The sequence below is a fragment of the Sinocyclocheilus rhinocerous genome, unplaced genomic scaffold (assembly GCF_001515625.1).
Source record: "Sinocyclocheilus rhinocerous isolate Xijiao unplaced genomic scaffold, SAMN03320098_v1.1 scaffold1342, whole genome shotgun sequence".
Lineage (NCBI taxonomy): Eukaryota > Metazoa > Chordata > Actinopteri > Cypriniformes > Cyprinidae > Sinocyclocheilus > Sinocyclocheilus rhinocerous.
In genome coordinates, this window is record NW_015640094.1 from 20,410 (window position 1) to 44,159 (window position 23,750).

General features: G+C 35.7%; 2 protein-coding genes across 5 annotated transcripts; one reads left to right on the forward strand and one right to left on the reverse strand.

The window, feature by feature from the left end:
• The first annotated feature begins 2,121 nt into the window (after nt 1–2,121).
• daxx (death-domain associated protein) lies at nt 2,122–12,479 on the forward strand. Of its 4 annotated transcripts, none has more exons than XM_016568505.1 (12): nt 2,122–2,213; nt 2,817–2,889; nt 3,137–3,382; nt 4,365–4,733; nt 5,423–5,554; nt 5,790–5,906; nt 6,961–7,192; nt 7,381–7,550; nt 8,446–8,596; nt 8,693–9,167; nt 10,339–10,459; nt 11,590–12,479. In XM_016568505.1, exons 2-12 carry the CDS (start codon nt 2,875–2,877, stop codon nt 11,647–11,649), a joined length of 2,088 nt encoding a protein of 695 aa, XP_016423991.1. In that variant the 5' UTR covers nt 2,122–2,213; nt 2,817–2,874; the 3' UTR covers nt 11,650–12,479. The 4 variants fall into 4 exon arrangements, with proteins under 4 accessions (XP_016423991.1, XP_016423992.1, XP_016423994.1 ...); XM_016568506.1 differs by having other exon boundaries at nt 3,140–3,382; XM_016568508.1 differs by lacking the exon at nt 2,817–2,889 and having other exon boundaries at nt 2,138–2,213; nt 3,140–3,382.
• A 3,275-nt stretch (nt 12,480–15,754) lies between these two features.
• On the reverse strand, nt 15,755–21,220 carry LOC107752533 (zinc finger and BTB domain-containing protein 22-like). Its single transcript, XM_016568534.1, has 3 exons — nt 21,008–21,220; nt 18,301–19,089; nt 15,755–16,817 (listed from the first exon to the last, which is right to left on the reverse strand). The coding sequence occupies exons 1-3, from the start codon at nt 21,218–21,220 to the stop codon at nt 15,888–15,890; spliced, it is 1,932 nt and encodes a 643-aa protein (XP_016424020.1). The 3' UTR covers nt 15,755–15,887.
• Between the last annotated feature and the right edge of the window lie 2,530 nt (nt 21,221–23,750).

Sequence of the window (23,750 nt, forward strand, 5' to 3'; positions counted from 1 at the left end):
TTTAACCACTTACTGTGCGCCCCTATTTTTGAGCATTTTCTGAAAAACGACATACCCAAATAAAAATGTCTGTAGCTCTTGAACCCTATGGTCTATATTTATAAATCTGGTATTGTTTGAAACTAGACACTTGAACCTTTGTTACTCTGGAGTCATAATAAAGCAACAGAGTAAAACAAGGTAAATTGTACATGAAAGTGACTCACGATATCTTTGAATGAAATTCACTAAGGGAAAAATGGATGAGGCTTTAATGCTATTGGCCTGAAAACACCATAAAGATAAAGCTGAATGTCTGACCATATTTTGATTCAAATTTGAAGATGATACTCCCAAAAATGTAGTTTCTGTAAGCTTTTATTAAAAAAAAAGTCTAGGCGTTTTTTCAAAAAAAGCCATTTGGAGACTCCAAATGGACACCTGGTAACCAAATGATTCCAAGTAAATTCCAAAACATTACATTTTTAACATAACAAATTTTTCTTGGCCTATTAAATATAATTATTGGCCTCTGCAGCTACTATACATGGTTTTAGTGCATAACTTTAAAACATCAAATCATACAGTCGCTTAAACAGTCAACTTTAAACCATTTACTCACTAGCACAAGTGAGAGTAACGTCAAGGAGCAGAAGAACTGCAGTCCACATGTTTGGACTTTGACTGAAAAACAGTTAGCATATGAAAATGTACCTCGTCTCGAGGTTGAACAGTCTAGCCAATAGATTTTTAGGACAAGGGTAACATCACCAATCAATCACTATGAGGTTTTCTTAGACTGGACAGATGAAAGTGAACACAAAATGAAGTCATTACACCTTTCACATATACGTATAAATGGAAAATGTTTTTAAAAATACAATAAATAAATATTTACATATTGCAATAAATAAATATATGAAAAATTTAATTAGTGAAGGATGAAATAAAATAAAATCAATCAATCAATCAAACAGAAAATTCCAAAAATGAGATTAAAATGCAAAATGGAAAGTTGCGTTTTAATTCCATTTTTCTTAAATCATTAAGTTATTTGTGTATGAAGTTCCATGTTTATTTTTTCCTTCACACAACTTGCTAATGAGAGGATTTCATCAATCATCAGTAGGCAGAATTTATGAAACCATTAGGTGGTCGTCAAAGAATTCATTCCAACCTGATGACCAGTGAATGTAGAGGAGTTGGGTGTTTTCCTATTTTTATAAAAAAACTTCACCCCATTTGCCTGCCACAATTATTTACCAAACTTTCCGGCTTCTCTTAATGGTGGCATGCTAACATTTTGGTCAATAAAATAAAATAAAATCTTTAGTAAGAAAACCTATTAAAAAACATATATCAAGAAAGCAGCTTAATAACATTGCACCACTTGGTGACTGCTGCATATCATAAAGTTGCTGAAGTGAAAAAGTTCCTGAAATGAAACATACAGCATAAATCATAGAGGTCTGAAGCCGAAATGAGGCCTATAGATTCCTGATTTCATTTATACTGTTTCCAAGCTATTCTACATAACAAAAATGAACTATAGGCCTTTATTTAAAATAGACCATAGTCACTGATCACTGAAGTGTGATATCAACTTTAGATGCTCCAAAAAGGCCTGGGTTTTTTTTGTTTTTTTTTAAGGATCTTACCGGCCTGTTTTCTTGCCCTTTACTCATGGGGTCCCCAGAATACCATAGTCACTGATCACTGAAGTGTGATATCAACTTTAGATGCTCCAAAAAGGCCTGTTTTTTAAAAAAAATTTTTTTAAGGATCTTACCGGCCTGTTTTCTTGCCCTTTACTCATGGGGTCCCCAGAATGATATCAGGATGCAGATAAACATTCAGTTGAATTTGTAAAACAAGCTTAGCCTGAAAAACATACTGAACACATACTGGGAACCTGATGAGTATCGGTTTTGTTTCTGGAGAAACAAAACACAAGATGCACATGATCTGACGACATCACGTACAATTTAGTTTGATGCCACATCATTTTACTGTAAACTGAAGAAGCGTCCCCTGAGTCTCTGTTTGGGTCGGGGTCTCCTGTTCCCTGCGCGGCGCTGATAAGCATCCGATACCACTGCGTCCAAAATCAGATCGAAGAAGAAACACGTACAGCGCTCAGCCAATGAGCGATCAGATTACTGGCCGCCAGCGAATCAGCGCGTCTCATGTTGAGCCGTACTTAGATCCAGCGCTGAGTTCTAGGATCAGAGCGCGTAAGTTGTTTCTGATTGTCTTTTTATTGATTGATCAGTAACGAGGTTTTATAAAAAATTATTTTATGATGGGTTTGTAAAGACTGTGAGGAATATGACATGTTATGTATTTGCAATTCACGTTCGAGGGTTTAAGGCTTTTAACAAAAAACGGAAGGAAGCTGTACTGCTTGACCGAATTAAAGAGCTAACGTTACAGTCTCTAGATCAGTAATCTGACCTAAAATATTATATTTATGACATATAATATGAAATTATTATTATAATTTTAAGCTGTCGTTAGCCTTAGTCATCCATTACATCTGGTTGCTATGGAATTAAATAAAAAGGTACCATGGTAAATATAGTTACCGCTAAAATACCATAGTCATTACAGTTGTTATGATCATTACTCATTATATGTAGTCAGTCTTTTGTTTCTTTTTTATTACAGTGGTGACTAATACCATCCAAAACTATTTTAAAGAGCATTTTGCTTTTAAGTTTCTATGACATACCAACGTATTTACGAATATTGACATTATTTGGCCATATTATTACATTTATTAACACAATGTCTCTTGCATGCAGAAGTTTTACACTGATTAATATATTTTTCTGTAGGTACATACGGATTTTGGCATCTCAATTTGGACTTTGACTGTGTCTCTTGACCAATTCGATGCTCAGTGCTCAAGTATGTACAGAAAAGCTGAACAAATAAATATTAGATACATTAATGCATACTGTGTAGATGTTGAGATATCAAAATGCAATTGTATATGCATTGCGATTTTAAATATAGCTTAAATATAAATATATCTACTCTGTTGGCTGGGTTATGATATCAGTATAGAGTGAAATCATAAAGAGTAACTGTATGTTTTCAGGTTTTGGTGTAATTGAAATGCAGGCCTGACACCTCCACATTCATTACTCCTCAGCAGATTCTCTCTCCTCCCTTCTGGATGGCCGGAGCAGTGATGGACAGCATTGTGATCCTTGACGATGACGATGAAGAAGCTTCCACATCTGCATCCACGTCCTATTCTCATGCTACGAACTGCCAGTTAAAAACACCTGTGAAGAACCAGCTGCCGCCTCCAACACACATCACACAGTCTCCATTCGCCTCTGCGAAGAAGGATGTGCATGTCCTAAAAGTGGAGAATGAAAAACTCTTTGCAGAGGTATGTTTGTTAACAATATTTATGTGTCAGAATATACTGACTGCATATTACAAAAATAGCTAACAAGACAACAGTTTAAAAAAATATTATGTTGTCTGACAAGGTTTTTTAGGATTTCTGCATGTCTTAAAATGTCTTAATTTACACTTTCACAAATAAAGGCCTGACAAAGTCTTAAACTGGAGCAGAAAGTCTTAAGTTCATAAAGTCATCATGGCAATAAATGTTGCATGCAGTGCAAAAAATGAATATCTGTTTTCCAATACAAATACCTAAACATCCTTAGATTAAGATGCATATATTTGAGATGCAAAGTGAAGATATTAAGTCTTGTTTTCTGAGAAATTTAACAAAATTAAATGTTTATGCTTGAAACAAGAACACATATGTCAATGGGGCACAAAAACTTGTTTTCCCTTTGAATGAAGTTGATTTTTCTAAGCCCATTGGAAGATATTTGTTCTTATTTTAATCATAAACTCACTTCATTTTGATTACTTTTTCAGAAAACAAGACTTCTTATCTTATGTAATTTTGCTTCTCAAGTAAATGTAGCTTGATTTAAGAATCTTTAGACATTTGCACTGTAAGTACTGATGAAAAACATTACTTTTTTGGAGTGCGGTCATAAGATACAGTAAAAGTGATTTCCATATTCTAGTAATTGGGAGCAGAGCTATTGAAGCTTTAAGCTGTATATATACAGTTTGTTTTGTAAAATGAATTAAAAAGTCATGGAAATCTAAAGGAAAGGTGTATTTTCAAAGTTTGAAGCATTGTAGTACAAGAAATGTACATTTAGAGAACATATTAATGCATTGTGTTTCAATCAATTTATTCCCTGAATTTTCTTTACTTGGTCTTAAATTTATCATAAAACCGGCAGAATCATATTATCATATTAAAAGTATGTTGTATTTTTCCTCCTTTTTTCCCCACTTGAATCTAACCCAAATGCTGCCCCTTTATTCTGCTCGTCCAGTTTGTGGACCATTGCTCCAAATACTCTCAAGACCATCCCGAGGTCGTGACCTACCTCCAGACCAGATACTCTAAGGCCCTGCCGACCTTCCTGACGTCGGTGGAGTTTCGTAACACTCTGGGCCGCTGCCTCACACGAGCCCAGGCCAACACTGGCAAAACCTTCGTCTACATTAATGAACTCTGCACCGTTCTTAAACAGCACACAGCTCGGAAAAGGAGCTCCATACAGTCTGTCCCCTCCCAGACAAAACCTGAGCAAAAGAGCAACGGGACAAGTGTAAAGGAGGAGGAACAAGTTAAAGAAGAAGAGGAAAAGCAAGAGGCGGATGAGGAAACTAAGAAAACGAAAAGGGCTTCCAGGAGACAGGTATTAGAGCAATCCACTGAATTTATATGCTGAGAAGGTTGATTTGACAGTGGTCTTGGATTTTTATATTAACACTATTGGATTTCAAAAGCTTTGGTTCCAGTAATTTTCCATAGGGATGGAAATTACTTGTAGTTTGTCCATAGGGATTTAAAAAAAGAGTTTGGATGCTGTGTTTCATTTAAAGTGGGGTGTGGGATATTCCTATTTGAAAGCGATGACTTCTGGCCATAAAAGTGTTTTATTGTACAAACTGACAGTATACATTGTATACATTTAAAAATAAACAAGTAAACTACAGAAAATTAACTGGTAATGTTCTGCCAGGATATTATCCAGTAATTTAACAGACATTTCTATTAATCATAAAACACAATGCAAAGAAGTGCAAAATACAGGTTAAACACTTAATAAACACTTAATATTAATATGTATTTTTTTTACAGTGTATAAGTAGGCTTCTGCAGAATATATCAAGACTTACAAATATCCGTTTGTGCTAGATCTGTACCAAAAGGTTTATTTGTTCATGTTTAAGATATTTTTATGAATAAAATGTTTGAAATTTACTTCTTTAAAATGCTACAGTTGTGCTTTATACTTGTGGACACTGAAATGAGCTGAGAGGTTTTGACTGACTATATATTCATGTGCATTGTAATTTGTGTGTATCTCATGTTCTGTTTCAGATAGCATACCTGGAAAACCTGTTGAAGGTGTATAATGAAGAGATCCGGCGGCTGCAGGAGCGGGAGCTGAGTATAGACGATCTGGAGAAGGAGGACTCCAGTTATATTCAGGAGCACAAGCTCAAACGCAAGGTAAGTCTCTTCATTCCTGCGCTATCGTTCCTGATTTGGTTCAATTCAATAGAAAGTTCCGGAAAAGCCTTGTTTTCAATCAATAGTCCTTTATGGACAAAGTTCTGGAAGTTACAGTGTGTTGTCATATTAAATCAAACCATTTTGATACAATCAACTGACTTTGAAGTCATGAGATTTTATCAGGTGTTATAAGTTCTCGTTCGGATCTTTAATGTTCTTTGTGTGGTCTCAGATGATGAAGATCTATGACAAACTGTGTGAGCTGAAGGGCTGCAACACACTGACGGGTCGAGTGATCGAGCAGAATATTCCCTACAGTGGAACACGCTACCCAGAGATCAACAAAAAGGTGCTTCTTTTGCTTGTGAAGTCACGTTCCTCAAGATTAGTTCTCTGGATTCTCATTACTCAGAATAATGCTTCCTAATTTCCCCACTCCTCTGTCCTCAAGCCTATGATATTAAGCTTTGAAGCTATTGAAGCTTTGATCAGAAATGGATTGTAAACTTAAAATTAAATAGCATCAGAAATAACCAGGGCTTATTTAAGACGTCTGCGTTTCACAGACAAGGCTTAAGCTAGTCCCAGACTAAAATGCAGGTTTGAGCTGTCTCAACTGAAAATATCTTGCTCTGACACATCTTAAAATGTGTCAGTAGACGCGTTTCCATTACCCTTCAAATTGCGCAAATTGAAATTGCGAATTGAAAATACGCCTAATGGAAATGCGTCAACCATTGTTCTTTGTCAAGATTCACACCTGTAACATTTTCTTCTATGACATTTTTGTAAAAGCTGCTTAAATATCTTATTTTAACTAAGGCCTAGTCCTGGCTTAAGCTAAGCCCCATCTGTGAAACCGGGCCCTGATGTTTATCTTAAATTTATTTAATTAAAAAAATGGTTAAATGAAAAATACACCCTAATAAAGGTAAACATTGCTCATGGAATGAAATCCAGGAGGGCGAATATTAAAGGGATAGTTCACCCAAAAATAAATATTTTGTCATTTACTCATCCTCACGTCGTTCCAAAACTGTATGAGTTTCTTTCTTGTGTTGAACATAAAAGAAGATATTTTGAAGAATGCTGGGTAATCAAACAGTTGATGGTCCCCGTTGACTTCCATAGTATTTCTTTCCCTACTATGGAAGTCAATGGGGACCAACAACTATTTGGTTCTTCAAAATTCTTCGAAATATCTTCTTTTATGTTCAACATAAGAAAGAAACTTATACAGGTTTTCTAAGAAAGAATAGAGGTTTGGAACGACATGAGGGTGAGTAAATGACAAAATATTCATTTTTGGGTGAACTATCCCTTTAAGAAAAGAATGAATAATGTATCATTTTTCTTTGCTTTCCTTTTCGTCTTTACGGTCTTCTTTTCTCTTTGGTTTGTAGATTGAACGCTACATTAACAGTCCAGAAGCTCTTCACAATCCGCCGGACTACACAGATATCCTGAAGGTGGTTCAGCGCGCCAACGAACGCTACAAACTCATGCTCACCCGCAAACAGATGACACAAATTGCTCAAGAAGCCTTCAGAGAAACGGGCAACAAACTGCAGGAGAGACGCCAGCTTGACATGGTCTACAACTTCGGCTCCCACCTCACCGATTCCTTCAAACCTAGTAATTCAATTCAGTTACTCTCCTATTCAGCTAGAGAACATAATCAAGTCTTATTGTATTAGTCTTATGTTTTACACTCGCCAATAATTTCTGCACATTTCTGGATTGATGTAAACATGGATGGGCTCCAGTAATATTTAATGATTGTAAGTTCAGCATTCGAGGTGAATTTCCTGTGTTTCCTTCAGCGTTAGACCCTGCACTCACTGATCCAGCACTAAATCGCAAACTCCGCTCAAACAGAGACGTGGCTCTCAGCAGCCTGGAGGAGGTGATCACCAAATACTCTAATAAACAGGAAGACATAGAGGTAGAGGAAATGAGGAAGAAACAAGAGAGAGACAGACAGAAAAAAGAGGTAAAAGAACCAAATATGTTCTTATATATATTGTTTGTTTTGTTCAATAATTCATTTCAGTATTCGGTTTTTCTCCAGTAGAATCTGAAATGTCTTCAGTTATAGAATCAATCTAAAAATGTAAAATACTTAAAAATTTATTTAAATTCATACATACAAAAAAATATTGAAAATAATTATGATTATATTTTATAGTAATCAAAATAAAATATAATTTAAAAAACGTTGTTTTTTGATGCAAAGATACTGATGAAAGATATCATTTATATGTAAGATATAGTGCTGGGCAACGATTAATCGCATCCAAAATAAAAGTTTTTATGCACATAATATATGTGTGTGTACGGAGTATATTTATGTATATATAAATACACATGCATGCATATATATTTAAGAAAAATCTGTTATGTTTTTATATTAAATATATTTATATATAATATAAATTATATGAATATAAATATATACACGTAAATATTTTCAAAATAAATGCTGTATGTGTCTTTATATATACATAATAAATATACACAGTACACACACATATTCTATAAACAACAACTTTTTTTTGGATGCGATTAATCGTTGCCCAGCACTAGTTAAGATATAAACAAAAATTAAAAATATTATTATATTCTATTTTAAATAATACATTAATGTTTTAAAATATTTAACAATACAAATTTATAATACAAATAATAAATAATAAAATTAACTTGTTTCTTGATGTAAATAATGTTGTTATTATATTACATAATTTCTTTTTTAAAAATATAAATAAAATATTTAACATTTATAAAATTTATACCTACAGTATTTCTGCATTGTCCAAAATGAAGTCAGAATCTCCTTGAAACCATGAGTAGTCTTGAATCGGTTTGTCCTTCCGTCACATTTACAGGCACTTAATGGGCAGCAGAGTGACAGCAAAGAAAAAGAGAGGGAGGAACAGGAAGAAAAAGTAGAGGAGGAGGAAGATGAAGAAGAGGATGATTCCTCTGATCCTGACATTGAAGAGGAGATCCAAGCCAGTCGAGAGCAAGCTGGTCCAGGTAAGAAATGCATAAATCATCTTCATCTCCTTCCTTCATGTTGCTTTGCCATTTCCTGGAGGGAAAACCCATTTCTCCTTTGCTGATGTGTTTCAGATGATGATGAAGAGGACGTCGAAGAGGAGCAGATGAACAACAGTGACAATGATCAGCCGATGGAAGAGAACTCTCCTCTGTCAATCAAGTCTTCCGTCCAGGACACAGAGGAGGATCAGGGCGATGAAGACCAGCGGTCTCCAGCCAGCAGCACACATGAGACGGGACCTGTGGAAACAAACACAAACGGCACACCTGCGAAACAAAGCCCTCCCTTCATAGAGACTTTGGATCCTATGCCTACCGACGAGACAGATCTTATTTCCTGGAATCACATTAAAAGCACCACTAACTGCACTGAGACTGTCTCCACCAATCAGGACACACCGTCAACCCCTGTGAGATCAGCCACCTGCAGTCCACTACCTCAAACAAGCCCTTTGCTGATCGACGAGATGGGCAACTACAAGAAGAGGAAACGATCCTCGACTGAAACCCAAACTGCTGCCTTCAATAGGAACTGCACACAGGACAGGTAAACCTGAATGAATCGTGCAGACTTTCCATGAGAAGTCGTGTGATTTAATAACTTACTATTAAATTATAGGGATGTAACGATGCTCCTCAAGCCGGTTGAAAATCGATAAAAATATGTGCCAATTCAAGTCAGTTGAGATGTTAACAAATCACAGGCCTGGGCGATAAAACGGTATCGATATTTAGCGACGGTACACCTTCATTGATAACGATAGAAAAAATGTTCGATATAGCGCACGATATAGGCACGTGCTATGAGTGACGCAGACAGCTCACACAAACACGAACACATGCTGAAATGAGTGCTGTGCCTGGCTGTGATGAGGAGATTGTGAGGAATGGCGCTTCGGCTCTTTGGATTAGGCAATGCATAAATACATGATGCTGTTTTGTTCATAATGGTTTATGCAATTTACGAAATTATATTTGATTTATATGAGTTAATTTAGACGTAATGCAAATTTTTTATAGACCGTTATTTCCTTGCGTTGACAATTTAATGCGCTGCATTATTTTGCTCATTGCGCCCTCCTGTGGCCTCGGAAATCTATTGCTCTTTGTTTTAAAAAAAGGTTATAAAAAAAATTCAATAATTATCAATACCGAACGATATGAAACATTATATCGTTGATAAATTTTTTAGCTATATCGCCCAGCCCTAGAATCACAATACATTTGTGGTGGGGGTTTGTATGAATGTATCTCTGAGGGGAAATGACTCTCTTTAGAAAAGTTGACATGGTATTTTCTTGTCATCTTGCTTCCTTATAATGCATGTTAACGTAGTGTTTATAAGCAACCAAGGAAACACTATCGCTGCTGTTCGCTAAGCGCCACCTGCTGTCAGAGTAAATTTGCATTCTCATTCAGCCAGTGTAGATATAGTTTAACAAAAAATATATTTTTCACCATTAATATTTTTTAGCATGATAGTGAATATTAATCTATGAATATTAATCTATTTTCTATGATGTTAGAAAATTAACTTCAACGAATAAATTATTTCACGAATCAGCCATTGTCAAGATTTCAATCTCGTGAACATGTTAAGAATATCTATGGCTGCTGGTCTGTGCTAGGACGGATGTCAAGATTTTCACTGAATACTGATTTTAGCCTTTTGTGTTCTTCTGGAGGACCAGCTTGCTTCATGCAGTTGTTTTTCTCAGTGATATTCCTCTGGATATGGGTGTGATCTGTCCTGAGGAAGAAGATTTAACCAGGACGAGGAGTTCGACTCGGGTCACGGTCCGAAGCTCACGAGCCACGCCACCGCCTAAGAAAAATAAGGTGACTGTGTCCGTTTGCTTTTAGTTTGCATTGAAACACAGCAGTAAATGCATTTGAATTTCTGCTGAATTGCTTTTTCATGTTATTATTACACCATTCCTGTAGCAGAAAGGCTGATTTTATCCACTCAAATATTTTGGCATGACCATATTCCATTGCAACTTACTCAGTCTCTGCAGTAAATTCACTGCTTTTTTATTTTAATTGATATAGTACTATATTATTTATTAATATTTTGAATTTATTTATTTTTTTCATTTTAGTTTAAGTTTTAGTAATTTTGTTGTTTTATTTATTTATTTTTAAATATGTATATTTTATTATTATTTATTTTTATTTTTTAAACTTATTTAAGTTTTGTACTTCTGCTTTACACAAAAATGAGAAATGCCAACTTACTGAAATATTTACTGAAATTATAGAGGTAGATAAAACAAGAAAAAGACAGAAAAAAGTATGATCTTATCGTTTGTTTTGTCCAAAAACGTTTTTTTTTTTTTTCTTTTTTAAATTTGAGGAATATTGCTGTGATTCACTTTAGGGATCAAGTTTCATTGGTTTGCATCAGCTTTATGAATTTTTATTTCAGCTTTATGATTCAGAAACTCAACAAGGCTTGAAAATTTGTCAAGCCTTTGCATAAATATTAGATAATAAATTAAATAATTATTTTTAATATCGAAAATAATTAGAATAATTATATTTATTAATAATAAAAATATTTTAACATGACTGTATTCCATTACAATGCTTTCAGCCATCTTAATAAAATTACCGCTGTGTTATTTTAGTATCATTAATACAGTATTTATATATTTTTTTATTTTAATTTTAGTTTAAGTTTTAGTAATTTTGTTGGTTTGTGTTTTTATTTTTAAATGTCAGTTTCATTTTAATAGTTATTTTCAGCTTTAGTCATTTTAGTACTTCAACTTTTAAAAAAATGAGAAATGTTGGCTTGGCGAAATGTTGGTAAATATTTACTCGACGTATTACAAAGTTTTTTATTTGGTGTCAATTAATGTTTTTTTTAGTAGTTTTAGTTACAGTAACACTGTGACTGAGCATTACATACAGCATCATAGACCCATTAAAGAAAGCGCTAACTCCTGTCTTTCCTGTGTTCACAGGTGAACGTGGCGACTCAGTGCGACCCAGAGGAAGTGATCGTTCTGTCTGATTCAGATTGAGTCACAGGGTATTGAGCTGGCATCTCAGTCAGCGTCCTGCTCCGTTAGTGCCTGCCAGTGTGAACAGAGAACAAAAAACCTTTATTTTACTTTGGTTCAGTCAGGTTTTGAACCACTTGTACGCAATGCCACGGTTTACTTTTTATACAAGGGGAAATGGCATGCCGTTATTCATTCAGGCTTTTTAGAGGTATTTTGGTATATTGTAAATGGGACTTGCCTCTAAACATTCTTACTCTGAGGGTTTATCTTGTATTGTATTTATGGTTTTAGTTTGAGGGTTTGGAAGCAATCCTCATCTGTGCCAAGAGTCATGAGGGGAAGTGAACTTTCTCTTCTCAACTCAATAAATGCTCCCATTTTGTGTAATGTTTGACTTACATGTTGATAACTTTGTATAGTGCACTGTGGATTTTTTCAGCAGAATTAATGTTCCACGTAAGTTATGAGCTACTTTACATGCTCCAGTTTACAAACATCGGAAGCTTTGTTTTCAGATTACATCTTAACGAAATAGTTCACCCCAAAATAAAAATTCTGACATTCATTTCACCTCCTTTTTTGTGTGTGCAATACAGAAAAAATATCAGGATATGGATTTAAAAGGACTTGAGAGTAAATATTGACAGAATTTTTATTTTTGGGTGAACTGTCCCTTTAACTGGCCTCAGGTGACGAAGCACAAGAGTTAAGTGTCCTCCTGCACTTGCCGTTTAGTATTGAAATGATTTCTGTAAACTGCTGATGATTGATCTATTAAATTGATCAGTATTGTCATATTAAAAATTGTTTTTAATTACTCTGCTTAACTAATTGAGGATTTAATTGGCATGACAAAAGGCGCATCAAAAGAATGGTAACCATATTAAATCTGTTGTAAAAAAATTATACTTACATTTATATTAATAACCAGGACAATATGGCGGATAAATAATACCTTTTTATATATATATACACACACCTTGCTACGTGTACTGCGTTAGGCTAACCGAGACTTGTCATTTGCACTTATATATTGTTGCTCTTTTGTTAGTTTTGACTGCTTTTATTGTCCTCATTTGTAAGTCGCTTTGAAGTTTGGAACAGTGTGAGAGTTGGGAAATTATGGCAGAATTTTCTTTTTTGAGTGAATTATCACTTGAAAACAATCGGGGTAAACCGAAATATCCAAAAAAGGAAAAAAAAAATTAAACTGAGTGACTTTCAAACAGTAATAAGACAAGAATGAATCATAATTTGTGCACAACATACTTTATTTCTCTTTCATTTGAAGATCTTGAATCTTGTGAAACCACTGACATATAATTCTGTCCACATCAGGAAAATGCTTAGTCTGCTACCGTCCGTCGCATATTTAGTTCAGATTCACCACAACAGTTGTAGACGGAACAAATATATTTTTTATTTATCAATACAAAATACAGATCTCTAACCAGATTACTCATCAAGCGAGCACTGAATCATGCTTTTACCTACTGGTGTTTTTTTTTTTAGTAGATTTCAAATGTTCTCTACTTCATTGTTCACACTTTAACTTTGCTCACTAATCTGAAATACACACAGGTCTGATATAAAAGTAATAAGAATGTGTGGATAAGCAACAGATATGTGATTCCTTCCAGCTCACAATCTTCAGATCCCGGTTTATTTATTGTAATATATTGAACAGTTGCGCAAATGTTTGAGGTATATGGTTTCTGTGGTGCATCTGTGGTACAAGGCAACTACTGATCACTGCATTAACGTATCCAAACATCCACTCAATTAAAACACAAGTCTTGATCGGTCCCAATCAGGATTAAATCATCTTCCTATGTCTTAAACGTTCTTGGCAGTTGCAGACGTTCACACTAATTTGGCACGTCATTCGCATACTTCATTCAAGCTTTTCATCCATTCGCAAATCAGGTCTCGGCCTTCATGGAAGGCAAACATGTAAACTATCACTACTGGTTCACTATAGGCTACATCTAAAATACTGCAGGAGTTCAGTAGTTGGATGCCAGGTGCTTATGACTTTGTATTGAGGAGGTTGTGTCCCCCTCAATGTTTACGGTGGTTTTAAGGGTGCAAGGACATACTGTAAAGCCAAAATGCACTGCGAGTTGATTCATTTAGTGATCCAACTACCTACAAACCCTGCCCTTCAAGCAGTAAAGGCCCGTTCACACCAAGAATGATAACTATATTAGCATCCACACCAAAGCACAATAATGTTATGTTTATTACAAGCATGCTCTGTGGTTTTGTGCTTGAGCTCTTTAAAGTGGAATAGATTCTTATTGGCTGTCAATGTTTTTTAATAATTTATCTGGTGAAAAAAAAGCAGCCTCTATGCCTTCACTGATGTCGTTATTCTCACAGAATTTGAATGATTATTTAAGTTTTAAGGCGCGTTCACACCAAGAACTATGAAAAGTTCTCCCACTTTATATTTTAAGTGGGATTCTGGTGCTTTTATCATTCTGGGGTGCGTTTCCCAAAAGCAACTATGGTCGAAGGTTCCGTCGTTACCAATAGATTTCAATGGAACGAACCACCATAGTTAGCTAACGATGCTTTTGGGAAACGCGCCCCTGATTGGCTGTCAATGTTTTTATCGTTCATCAGCTGAAAAAGTCCTGACAGTGATTTGAATCATATTGTTCAAGTCACTATCATAGTTGTGATGTGGACTTTGCCATTCACTTAGAATGATTATTTAGTACGGTTACGTTATTTGTGTGAATGGGCCTTTATTGTTAGTAACGTTATTTGTGTGATCAGACCTTTATAGTTATCTTTAAAACATATGTCCTTTTTGTGAACAAGCCTTCATAGTTCTCATTATAGTTATCGTTCTTTGTGTAAACAAACCTTTATTGTTATCGTTACAGTTATTGTTCTTTGTGTGAACGGACCAATATAGTAACTTTATAGCTATCTTCAATTTCTTATGAATGAGCCTTTACGGTTAATTATCGTCCATTTTTTGTGAACACACCTTTATAGTTATTCTAATAGTTATCGTTTTTTGATAGTTATTGTTATTATATAGTTATAGTTATTATCCTTTGTGTGAACATACCTTTATAGTTATCGGCTTTTTTTGTTAATGAGTCTTCATAGTTATTGTAATAGTTATCGTTATTTATGTGAATGTAACTTTATAGTTAACGTTATAGTTATCCTTTTTGCGATGACCCTTTATAGATGTCATCCATTTTGCGAACGAGCCTTTATTGTTATCATTATAGTTTTTGGTGTGAACAGACCTTTATAGTTATTGTCATAAATATCTTTTTTTGCGAACAAACCTTTATCTTTTTCGTCATCGTCCTTTTTTACACACAAGCTTTGATAGTTATTGTTAATATAGTTATAGTTATTATCCTTTGTGTGAACATACCTTTATAGTTATCGACTTTTTTTTGTGAATGAGTCTTCATAGTTATTGTAATAGTTATCGTTATTTATGTGAATGTAACTTTATAGTTAACGTTATTTGTGCACATAGGGCCAGATTTACTATCAGCTAGCGCCAGCGCAAACCCTCATTTGGCGTTAAAAAACTACTGTCAGGATTTACTAAAGACACGCAGTGGGAAATTAGCGCTGAAAAAGCGTGGACAGAGTTATTTTTGCGACTCAGCTAATTTATGCATTTGTAGGCGTTTCCCTTTCGATCAGTAAATTTATGGGATTAGAGTATTTAAATGAATCACACAACTCGATTTACTAAGATTCGCGATTGTCAATTCACTGGTATTTGTGGCATTATTTAATGCCCCCAAAAAAATACTATAAAGCAGGATGTAATTTGCGTTGCTCTTGGTAGATTGCGCTTGTCATTATGGAAAAACGATGTTGCGTCTAATAATTAATAATTTAATAATTATAATAATAATTTATGCATTTAGCAGACGCTTTTATCCAAAGCGACTTCCAGTGCATTCAGGCTATAAATTTTTTACCAGTATGCGTGTTCCCTGGGAATTGAACCCACAACCTTTTGCGCTGCTAACGCAATGCTCTACCACTGAGCCACAAGAACATCTATGTATTATCAGGAGCGTCTGTGTTCTTTAATGTGCACCTTGTCAGTAAATCACCCGCAGATTTTTCCCCTCCCATCGGTGCTTTTATGGAATTGCGCTTTAACGCTAATTTGCCCTGTTTAGTAAATCTGGCCCATAGTCCCTTGAAACCAAAGACAAGTGTTCTGGTTTTATGGGATGGTGGTTTCTGAGGGAAACCTCTTATGTGACGCTGCTTTCATCAACGTTACCCTCACAGACTTCTTCCACACACCCGCTACGATTGCCACCAATGCCCAAAATGCTAGATCCAAGGCCATGCGGCCCACTTTGAGAACTGATTCCAAGAAGAGGCCCAGAAGCGGCCATGTTGAGACAAGAAACGCTGTTGCTGCTCATGGAATGTTGAGACAAAACGGGGATCCCGCTTCTGGTACCAACGTTACCTTGATTGGTCTCGTTGGCTGACGCGAGCTTCATGTGATGCGGTGGAGAAATGACCGACCTTTCGGATCCGGCTCTTCCTTCGGCTCTGCTGCGCCTCTCGCAATGCGAGCGATGCCTCATGAAGCTGTCGCGCCACATGAACTTCTTCCCGCAGTCGTGGCAGTCGTAGGGTTTCAGACCGGTGTGGGTCTTCATGTGCTCGGTGAGGTGATGCTTCATCTTGAACTTCTTGGCGCAGACGGGGCAGTGGAAGGGCCGCAGGTCCAGGTGCATGTTGATGTGCCGGTCCCTCATGCTCTTGTGCGTGAACGTCTTCCCGCAGTGACACATGAAGACCTTGCCTGAATTTCCAGCCGCGCCGCCGTCTAATCCTTCCATCCCGCTCCCCAAAGCTCCTTGGCTGGGTAAGTGGACCGCTCCGTGTTCGAGGCTACCTTTTAGAGACACCCCTGACATGCCTCCTGCAAGCCCTAATGGAGATGTAGACTCCAGAGCGGCTTGATTGTACAGGAGAATCTGGTTTCCCTGCATATCCAGAGGGAAGAGCTGAGCTCTGGTGGCCGTCGACTGAACCGAACCGAGCCGGGTGGACACGGTCCTGCTGGAGCACTGACCGGGATTCTCAGCAGGGTGTTGAGAGGACGTCTGGTCGATCAAACCCCTCTCAAACTTGAGGTAGTCTTCCGAGGACTGGCAATAGTCAGCCTAGAGGAAAAAAGACATTCAAGTAATTGAGGATGGTAAGTTGTTGTTGGTGCACCTCACAAGTATGAATGTTTTTTTTAATGTTGTAATTTATTTTTGTCCACTTCGTCATATTATCTTTGCATCTCTTATTCTAATCCAGTTTTATCTATGGGTATAGTACCGTCTCAATCACTGATTTGCTGAAATGATCTGTCAGTTGTCTATTATTTAATTAAAAAATTTTTTGTACATTTTTGACTATTTGATATACAAAAATATTTAGACACTTATGCCGCAATTAAAAAGGCATTTAAAAATGACAAATAATCCATGTGATTGGATTATATATCAAAATATCAAAACAATAAGTGGCACTTATTAAAAAAAAAAAAAATAATAATAATAATATATATATGTGTGGTACACACTTTTAATCAGAACACTTCAAAAATAAGGTTTTGAATTGATATGTTTTCGAAATATTTGGTTTCAAAATATGAAGCAGTATATATTTAAAATTATGACAAAAAAGTCCTGGGGACTTTCTGGTTGTCAAACTACACTGGTGGTTATTCTGCTTGGACACATGTGAGAACATATGATGAACTGACTTCATGCATTCATTAAAAATTACCTTGAGACCAATTGGTTAAAAATGAATGTAAAAAGTGGCTTACAAAAATGAAGTTAGTTCTGAGAAAAGCTCTACAATCTTTTGTTTGCAGATGCTACTTGGTCTGATATTTTTTATCTAATGCAATGACATTTTTTGACATTTTTATTGTGTGACAACAAGCATCCAAAATTGTTTTATAGCTGGGCGAAAGCCAAAAAAAACCTCAATATATTTCTTTATATATATTCAAATTAGGGTGATTTTTCTGTTAGGAAACCCAAGACAAGGATTTCATTCACTCAAAAAAATCCTATTCTTAAGTAACTTTTCAGTTAAAATATCTAATAATCATTGACACACAAAAAATATATACTTAAGAAGCCACACTGCATAAGATATTAAGACTTTTTTTTAGAGTATTAGAGTATATTCAATGCGAGTGTATTTGGCCTTATTGCACTGGCAGACTTTTTCACTTGTTTTAAGTCTAAACGAGGTCAAAACAAGTGAAGAAATCTACCAGTGCAGTTATATTTTAACTAGTCATTTTTGCAACTTAATTGGACAAATAAAAAGCATATTAAAATAATTGACATTTAAAATAATTCTTTATTTTATATCACAGACAAAATGGTATCCAATATATTAATAATATATCATCCAGCCCTAAAGAATTAAAGTTAAAGGGGTGGTTCATTGCGATTTCACTTTTTTAACGTTAGTTAGTGTGTAATGTTGCTGTTTGAGCATAAACAATATCTGCAAAGTTACGAAGCTGAAAGATCAATGCAAACGGAGATATCGTCTTTTAAAATTCTGGCAGTTTAATGTCTACAAAAACAGCTGGTAGGGACTACAACGAGTTACTTCCCGGGTTCATCTCTGTCTGATCATCTCCATCTCTCGTTCCTCTTCATCGTCTTCTCCCTCCTCTCCTCCTGACACCACGATCAGGTCGTCGTCTCTCGAGTGCTCCGTCTTCACCACCACCCACTGTTTTCTGGGCATGATGCTCGGCTGACTGTACGACGGCCGCTTCTGGGGTGGAGAAGAGTCTCCATCTTGATATGAAGAAACTCCAAAACTGTCGCTCACTCCAACCTCTTGATCGGAGATGGAGGTTGCGACCTTTCGCTTGCCTCCCCGATCTCTTTTCCTGGGATACAAGAGCTCGTCGTCGTCTTCTTCGATCATGAAGCCTTCCTCTCCGCCGGAGGGCATGCAGTAGGTTGGGGTGGAGTGAACAGCACTCTCTCCCACTGCTCCGGTGGTCACCATCGTCCCGCCGAAGTGTGCGTCTCTAGGACTGAAGTAATTGGTGCTGCTTGGAGACTGGCTCTCACTGAAGGACGGTCGGCTGGGAGGTTGAGGAGTCGAAGGTGCGTCTCCTCCGTCCGCTTGGGCGATCTTGTTGGCGCCGCCGCTCTGCCCCGCGCTCTCCTTGTCTCCAGATCCCTGAGGTCCACTGGAACCTCCCCTGCCCTCTTTGAGAAGCTCAGTGCATTTGTCCACAATGTGCCACATTTGAAGCACACTGCCAACGGTGAGGTAGTTAACGATGTCTTCGCGAAGCATTCGCAGTTGGCCGGTGTACGCACAACTGAGGACGCTCTCAAAGGCCAGGGGGTCTATGACGGCCGGGATGGAGACGGTGGACATGTTCTTCAGCAGCACCTGGAACGCAGAAACAAAGACTGTGATGTGGCTAATAAACACTGCACAGATGAATCTGATAGAAACTGTTATGCATTTTTTTTTTATTACTTAATACAGACTGTGAAAAAAAAATTGTCTGTGAAATGCTACAGAACCTGGCACCTGGAAGCTGTCAACATATTGTCTAACAAGATTTTGCACTTATCTAATATAACTATATTGCAGTTCCTGTGTGTTGTAATATTTATATAGCTTTAAATACATTTACAAAATTTAAATACTCAAGAGCACTCACAGTGACACAAAATATAGATTTATATTAGATTGATTGATAGATATTAAAATTAAATAAACATTTACTGAAATAAAATAAAATATTAAAAAACATTTTTTTCAGCTAGTTTCTGAAAGTTTTGTATAGCTTAAGTAGAATAACTAAAACTGAAAAAGAATTACTAAAAACGATTACTAAATTATTAAATAACTATTACTGATTACTAAAACTTTAAAACGAAATAAACAATTATTCAAAACATTAATAAAAATATGGAATAAAATATCAGTTATACTAAAACATATTTTTTCATATAATATTTTATTATTATACATTTTATTACACAAATTTATGGTTTTATTTCTTTCATATATAGTCTATGCAACACCTTCTTGTGTTCAAAGATAATTTGAATTATCTTGATTTTTAGGCTTTTCTCAGTAAATACTTACATATGCAATTAGTTTTATTAAATTATCAGAATATCATGTAATTAATTTGACTTAAATACTAGCACAGATGAATCTGATAGAAACTGTTATGCATTTTTTTTTTATTACTTAATACAGACTGTGAAAAAAAAATTGTCTGTGAAATGCTACAGAACCTGGCACCTGGAAGCTGTCAACATATTGTCTAACAAGATTTTGCACTTATCTAATATAACTATATTGCAGTTCCTGTGTGTTGTAATATTTATATAGCTTTAAATACATTTCACAGAATTTAAATACTCAGAGCACTCACAGTGACACACACAAAATATTTATATTAGATTGATTGATAGATATTAAAATTAAATAAACATTTACTGAAATAAAATAAAATATTAAAAAACATTTTTCAGCTAGTTTCTGAACATTTTGTATAGCTTAAGTAAAATAACTAAAACTGAAAAAGATTTACTAAAAACAATACCTAAATTATTCAATAACTATTACTGATTACTAAAACTTTAAAACGAAATAAACAATTATTCAAAACATTAATAAAAATATGGAATAAAATATCAGTTATACTAAAACATATTTTTTCATATAATATTTTATTATTATACATTTTATTACACAAATTTATGGTTTTATTTCTTTCATATATAGTCTATGCAACACCTTCTTGTGTTCAAAGATAATTTGAATTATCTTGATTTTTAGGCTTTTCTCAGTAAATACTTACATATGCAATTAGTTTTATTAAATTATCAGAATATCATGTAATTAATTTGACTTAAATACTAGATTATTATATATTTCGTTACACATATTTATTGTTTTATTTATTTCTTCCATATATAGTCCATGCAACACACCTTCTTGTGTTCAAAGATAATTTGAATTATCTTGATTTTTAGGCTTTTCTCAGTAAATATACACATATGCAATTTATTTTATTAATTAGTGATCTTCAATACATGTTTCAAGAGATCTTTTAGTGGTGCCCAACCCTGTTCCTGGAGATCTACCTTCATGCAGAGTTCAGTTCCAACCCTGCTTCAGCACACCTGCCCGTAATTATCAAGTGCTCCTGAAGATCTTAATTAGCTGGTTAAGCCGTGTTTGATCAGGGTTGGAGCTGAACTCTGTAGGAAGGTAGATCTCCAGGAAGAGGGTTGGGCACCACTGCTTTACACCATCTAGGCCTCAAGGTAAATATGTAATGTACCTGGTCGTGGAAGTAAGGTGACGATGCAGCCAGCACACACCGATGGGCCTTGAACACCTGGCCCTGAACGTGGATGGAGAGGTCGCAGAGATGGCCTTCTTCACGCTGCCGATTCAGGCTGTCCAGCACTGAGGCCTGCACACTGGGGAAGCACACCTGCACCGCTGAACCCGCGGAGTCACCATAGCCTTGGTCCGCCGTGGCCGACTGCATTCCTGCAAGGGAAACTTAATGTTTGTCCCAATTTGCATGCTTATGCACTATTCTTATGCACTATTATGCACCATTTTAGCATAAATAATGTGATTGGTGTGTTCCCACTGAAAATTCCAAAAAGAAAACATTCACTTCAAATGCCTGGATGATGCACTTAACTGTAATTAACTGTAAAAACTAAGTGTGAAATGTTGGACACTTTATGCAATTAAATGTTGCAGCTTTAATTACACACTGAAAGAAAAGGAGCTATCAGACTCTGATGCTGGATGACAAAATAACCTTATATAATTCTTACACTAGACAGTTGAGTACATAGCACACAGAATATATACATACGCTGCATCCAAAATCAAATGCTTCCCTACAATGCAAAAAATAGTACGCAAAAAGAGTAGCATTTCCAAATTCATAGTATTCGAAAAACAGTAGGCGAAAACTACCCGAATAACCTACTACTTGTGTGCATTCGAAGGACACTTTACAATCCCATGAGGCCACAGGAGAGGATTACGAATGACAGTGAAGCGATGCAACTAACACTGCGAGGTCACATGATAGTAACAAGATGATACACACTACCCATATTCATAATAAATAAAACATTTTTTTAACAGTCGTGAAGCAAGTTCAAATTCAAATGTAGTAGGCCTACTCCGACCAAGTACACAGATAGTGTACCAATAGTGTATAGTGCGTTATTTGGGACACAACTTCACATTACACAGGCTACTTACAGCAACAGAATATGGTTGTCAATCCTGTATTAAATGGCTGAATATGCTTACATTCACACACAGTTCGGTTACAAACCAGGCTACTTACACACAGCAACAGAATATGGTTGTCAGTCCTGTATTAAATGGCTGAATATGCTTACATTCACACACAGTTCGGTTACAAACCAGAGTGACAACAGAATTAAATAATCAAACTGAGTCCACACCTAATTTTGAGAGTGAGAGCTCATTTGCATAAAATGAAATTTACTTTGAAAATGAATGACTTTGTCACTTTCACATGAAAAAAAAAATGCTATTTATATAATAAAGATATGTTATACATTTAATAAATGTTACATAAACATATTTTAGATATATAACATAAGTACGTAAACAAACAGCTGCTAAAAATAGGTGTTTTGATTTTCCTCATAACATAATACAACATTAATTTCGATCAAATATTCTTTAATTTCTCTTTGAACCCAGCAAATGCTATTGCAGGTCCAAAGAACAAGGGGCATTGACCAGACACTGCATGAACACTTTATTTATTCACTTTCGGTTGTCTATTAATGACATATATCATGAATATAGTTTCCTCAGACCCTGTTATAATGACCGCAGTAAAGATAGTTTGTGGTTTGATATTCAGATTTCTTTTGGCTATAAATACGCAGCGCGCTGTCATAGACATGCAAACAACACCGAATATCATTCTCCATGATTTGTGAATTCAGGTGACGCTGTCCTTCGGGCCGAAATCAGGGTTTTTTTCGTAGCGACTCTTAATTTTATAAAGCCTATAGCTCCAAAAGTTGGCCACTTAGAGGAATGAAACCGGTGTCATGATTTTAAATTCAACGAATATTCGAAATTAAATTTTTTATTTGACAGCCCTAATTAAGACTACTCTTAATTGGACCTCCATTCCCCTTTATGAAGTGCAGTTTATCTATTAAATCAAGGAATTCTGTGATTCTTACACTTGCACTTGGTGTCTCGATCAGAGTTCTGCCCCTCTATGTCTAGCTGGAACACAGAGTGAGAACGTGAAGAGTGATCGTTCATGCCTGTGCGGGCTGTGGACCGGTTCTGGTTTGCCAGCATGATCAAGTTGTGCACCTGAGAAATTAGGAAAGAAACAGACACATTAATAAACTGCACACTCATGTATGAACAAATCAAATACAACACAGATTAGAGATGCACCAATTGCAATTTTCTTGGCCGATTCCGATTTCCGATTTTTTGGAAGTGTGACTTGCCGATACAGATTTTTGCCAATTCCGATTTTATTTCTATGAACTATAATTGACAGCATATACAAACAAAAATCTATGCAAATTTCAAAGCAAAAATTATTTACATAAGAAATTGGAGTTGTTACCATTCAAATGAAATTAGTATTAACAAACTCTCTTTTCAATGCTGAGGAAAGCTGCATCTGAAGTGGCATTAGATGCATTTACAGGGTATATACAGGAATCATGTTAAATTTAATACTTTTTAAGACCTTTTTTAAGACTCTTTCCATACATTTTAAGACCTTGTCACCACTCCAAGTTTTAACCGATTACATCAGCAACACTTTAACTTACATTTACTATATATTGATTATAAGAGAGCACAACTAAACAGACTTACTTTGTGATAACTCCTTATCAATACAACATAATTCAGAAGGGGGAACGAAGCACAAGAGAATTAATTGAGTGACTAACCAATGCAACCCAAGAAACAAGAATTAAACCAATAAACAAAACAACTGACAAAACTTATTGAGGAGGGAAAATAAAGCTCTC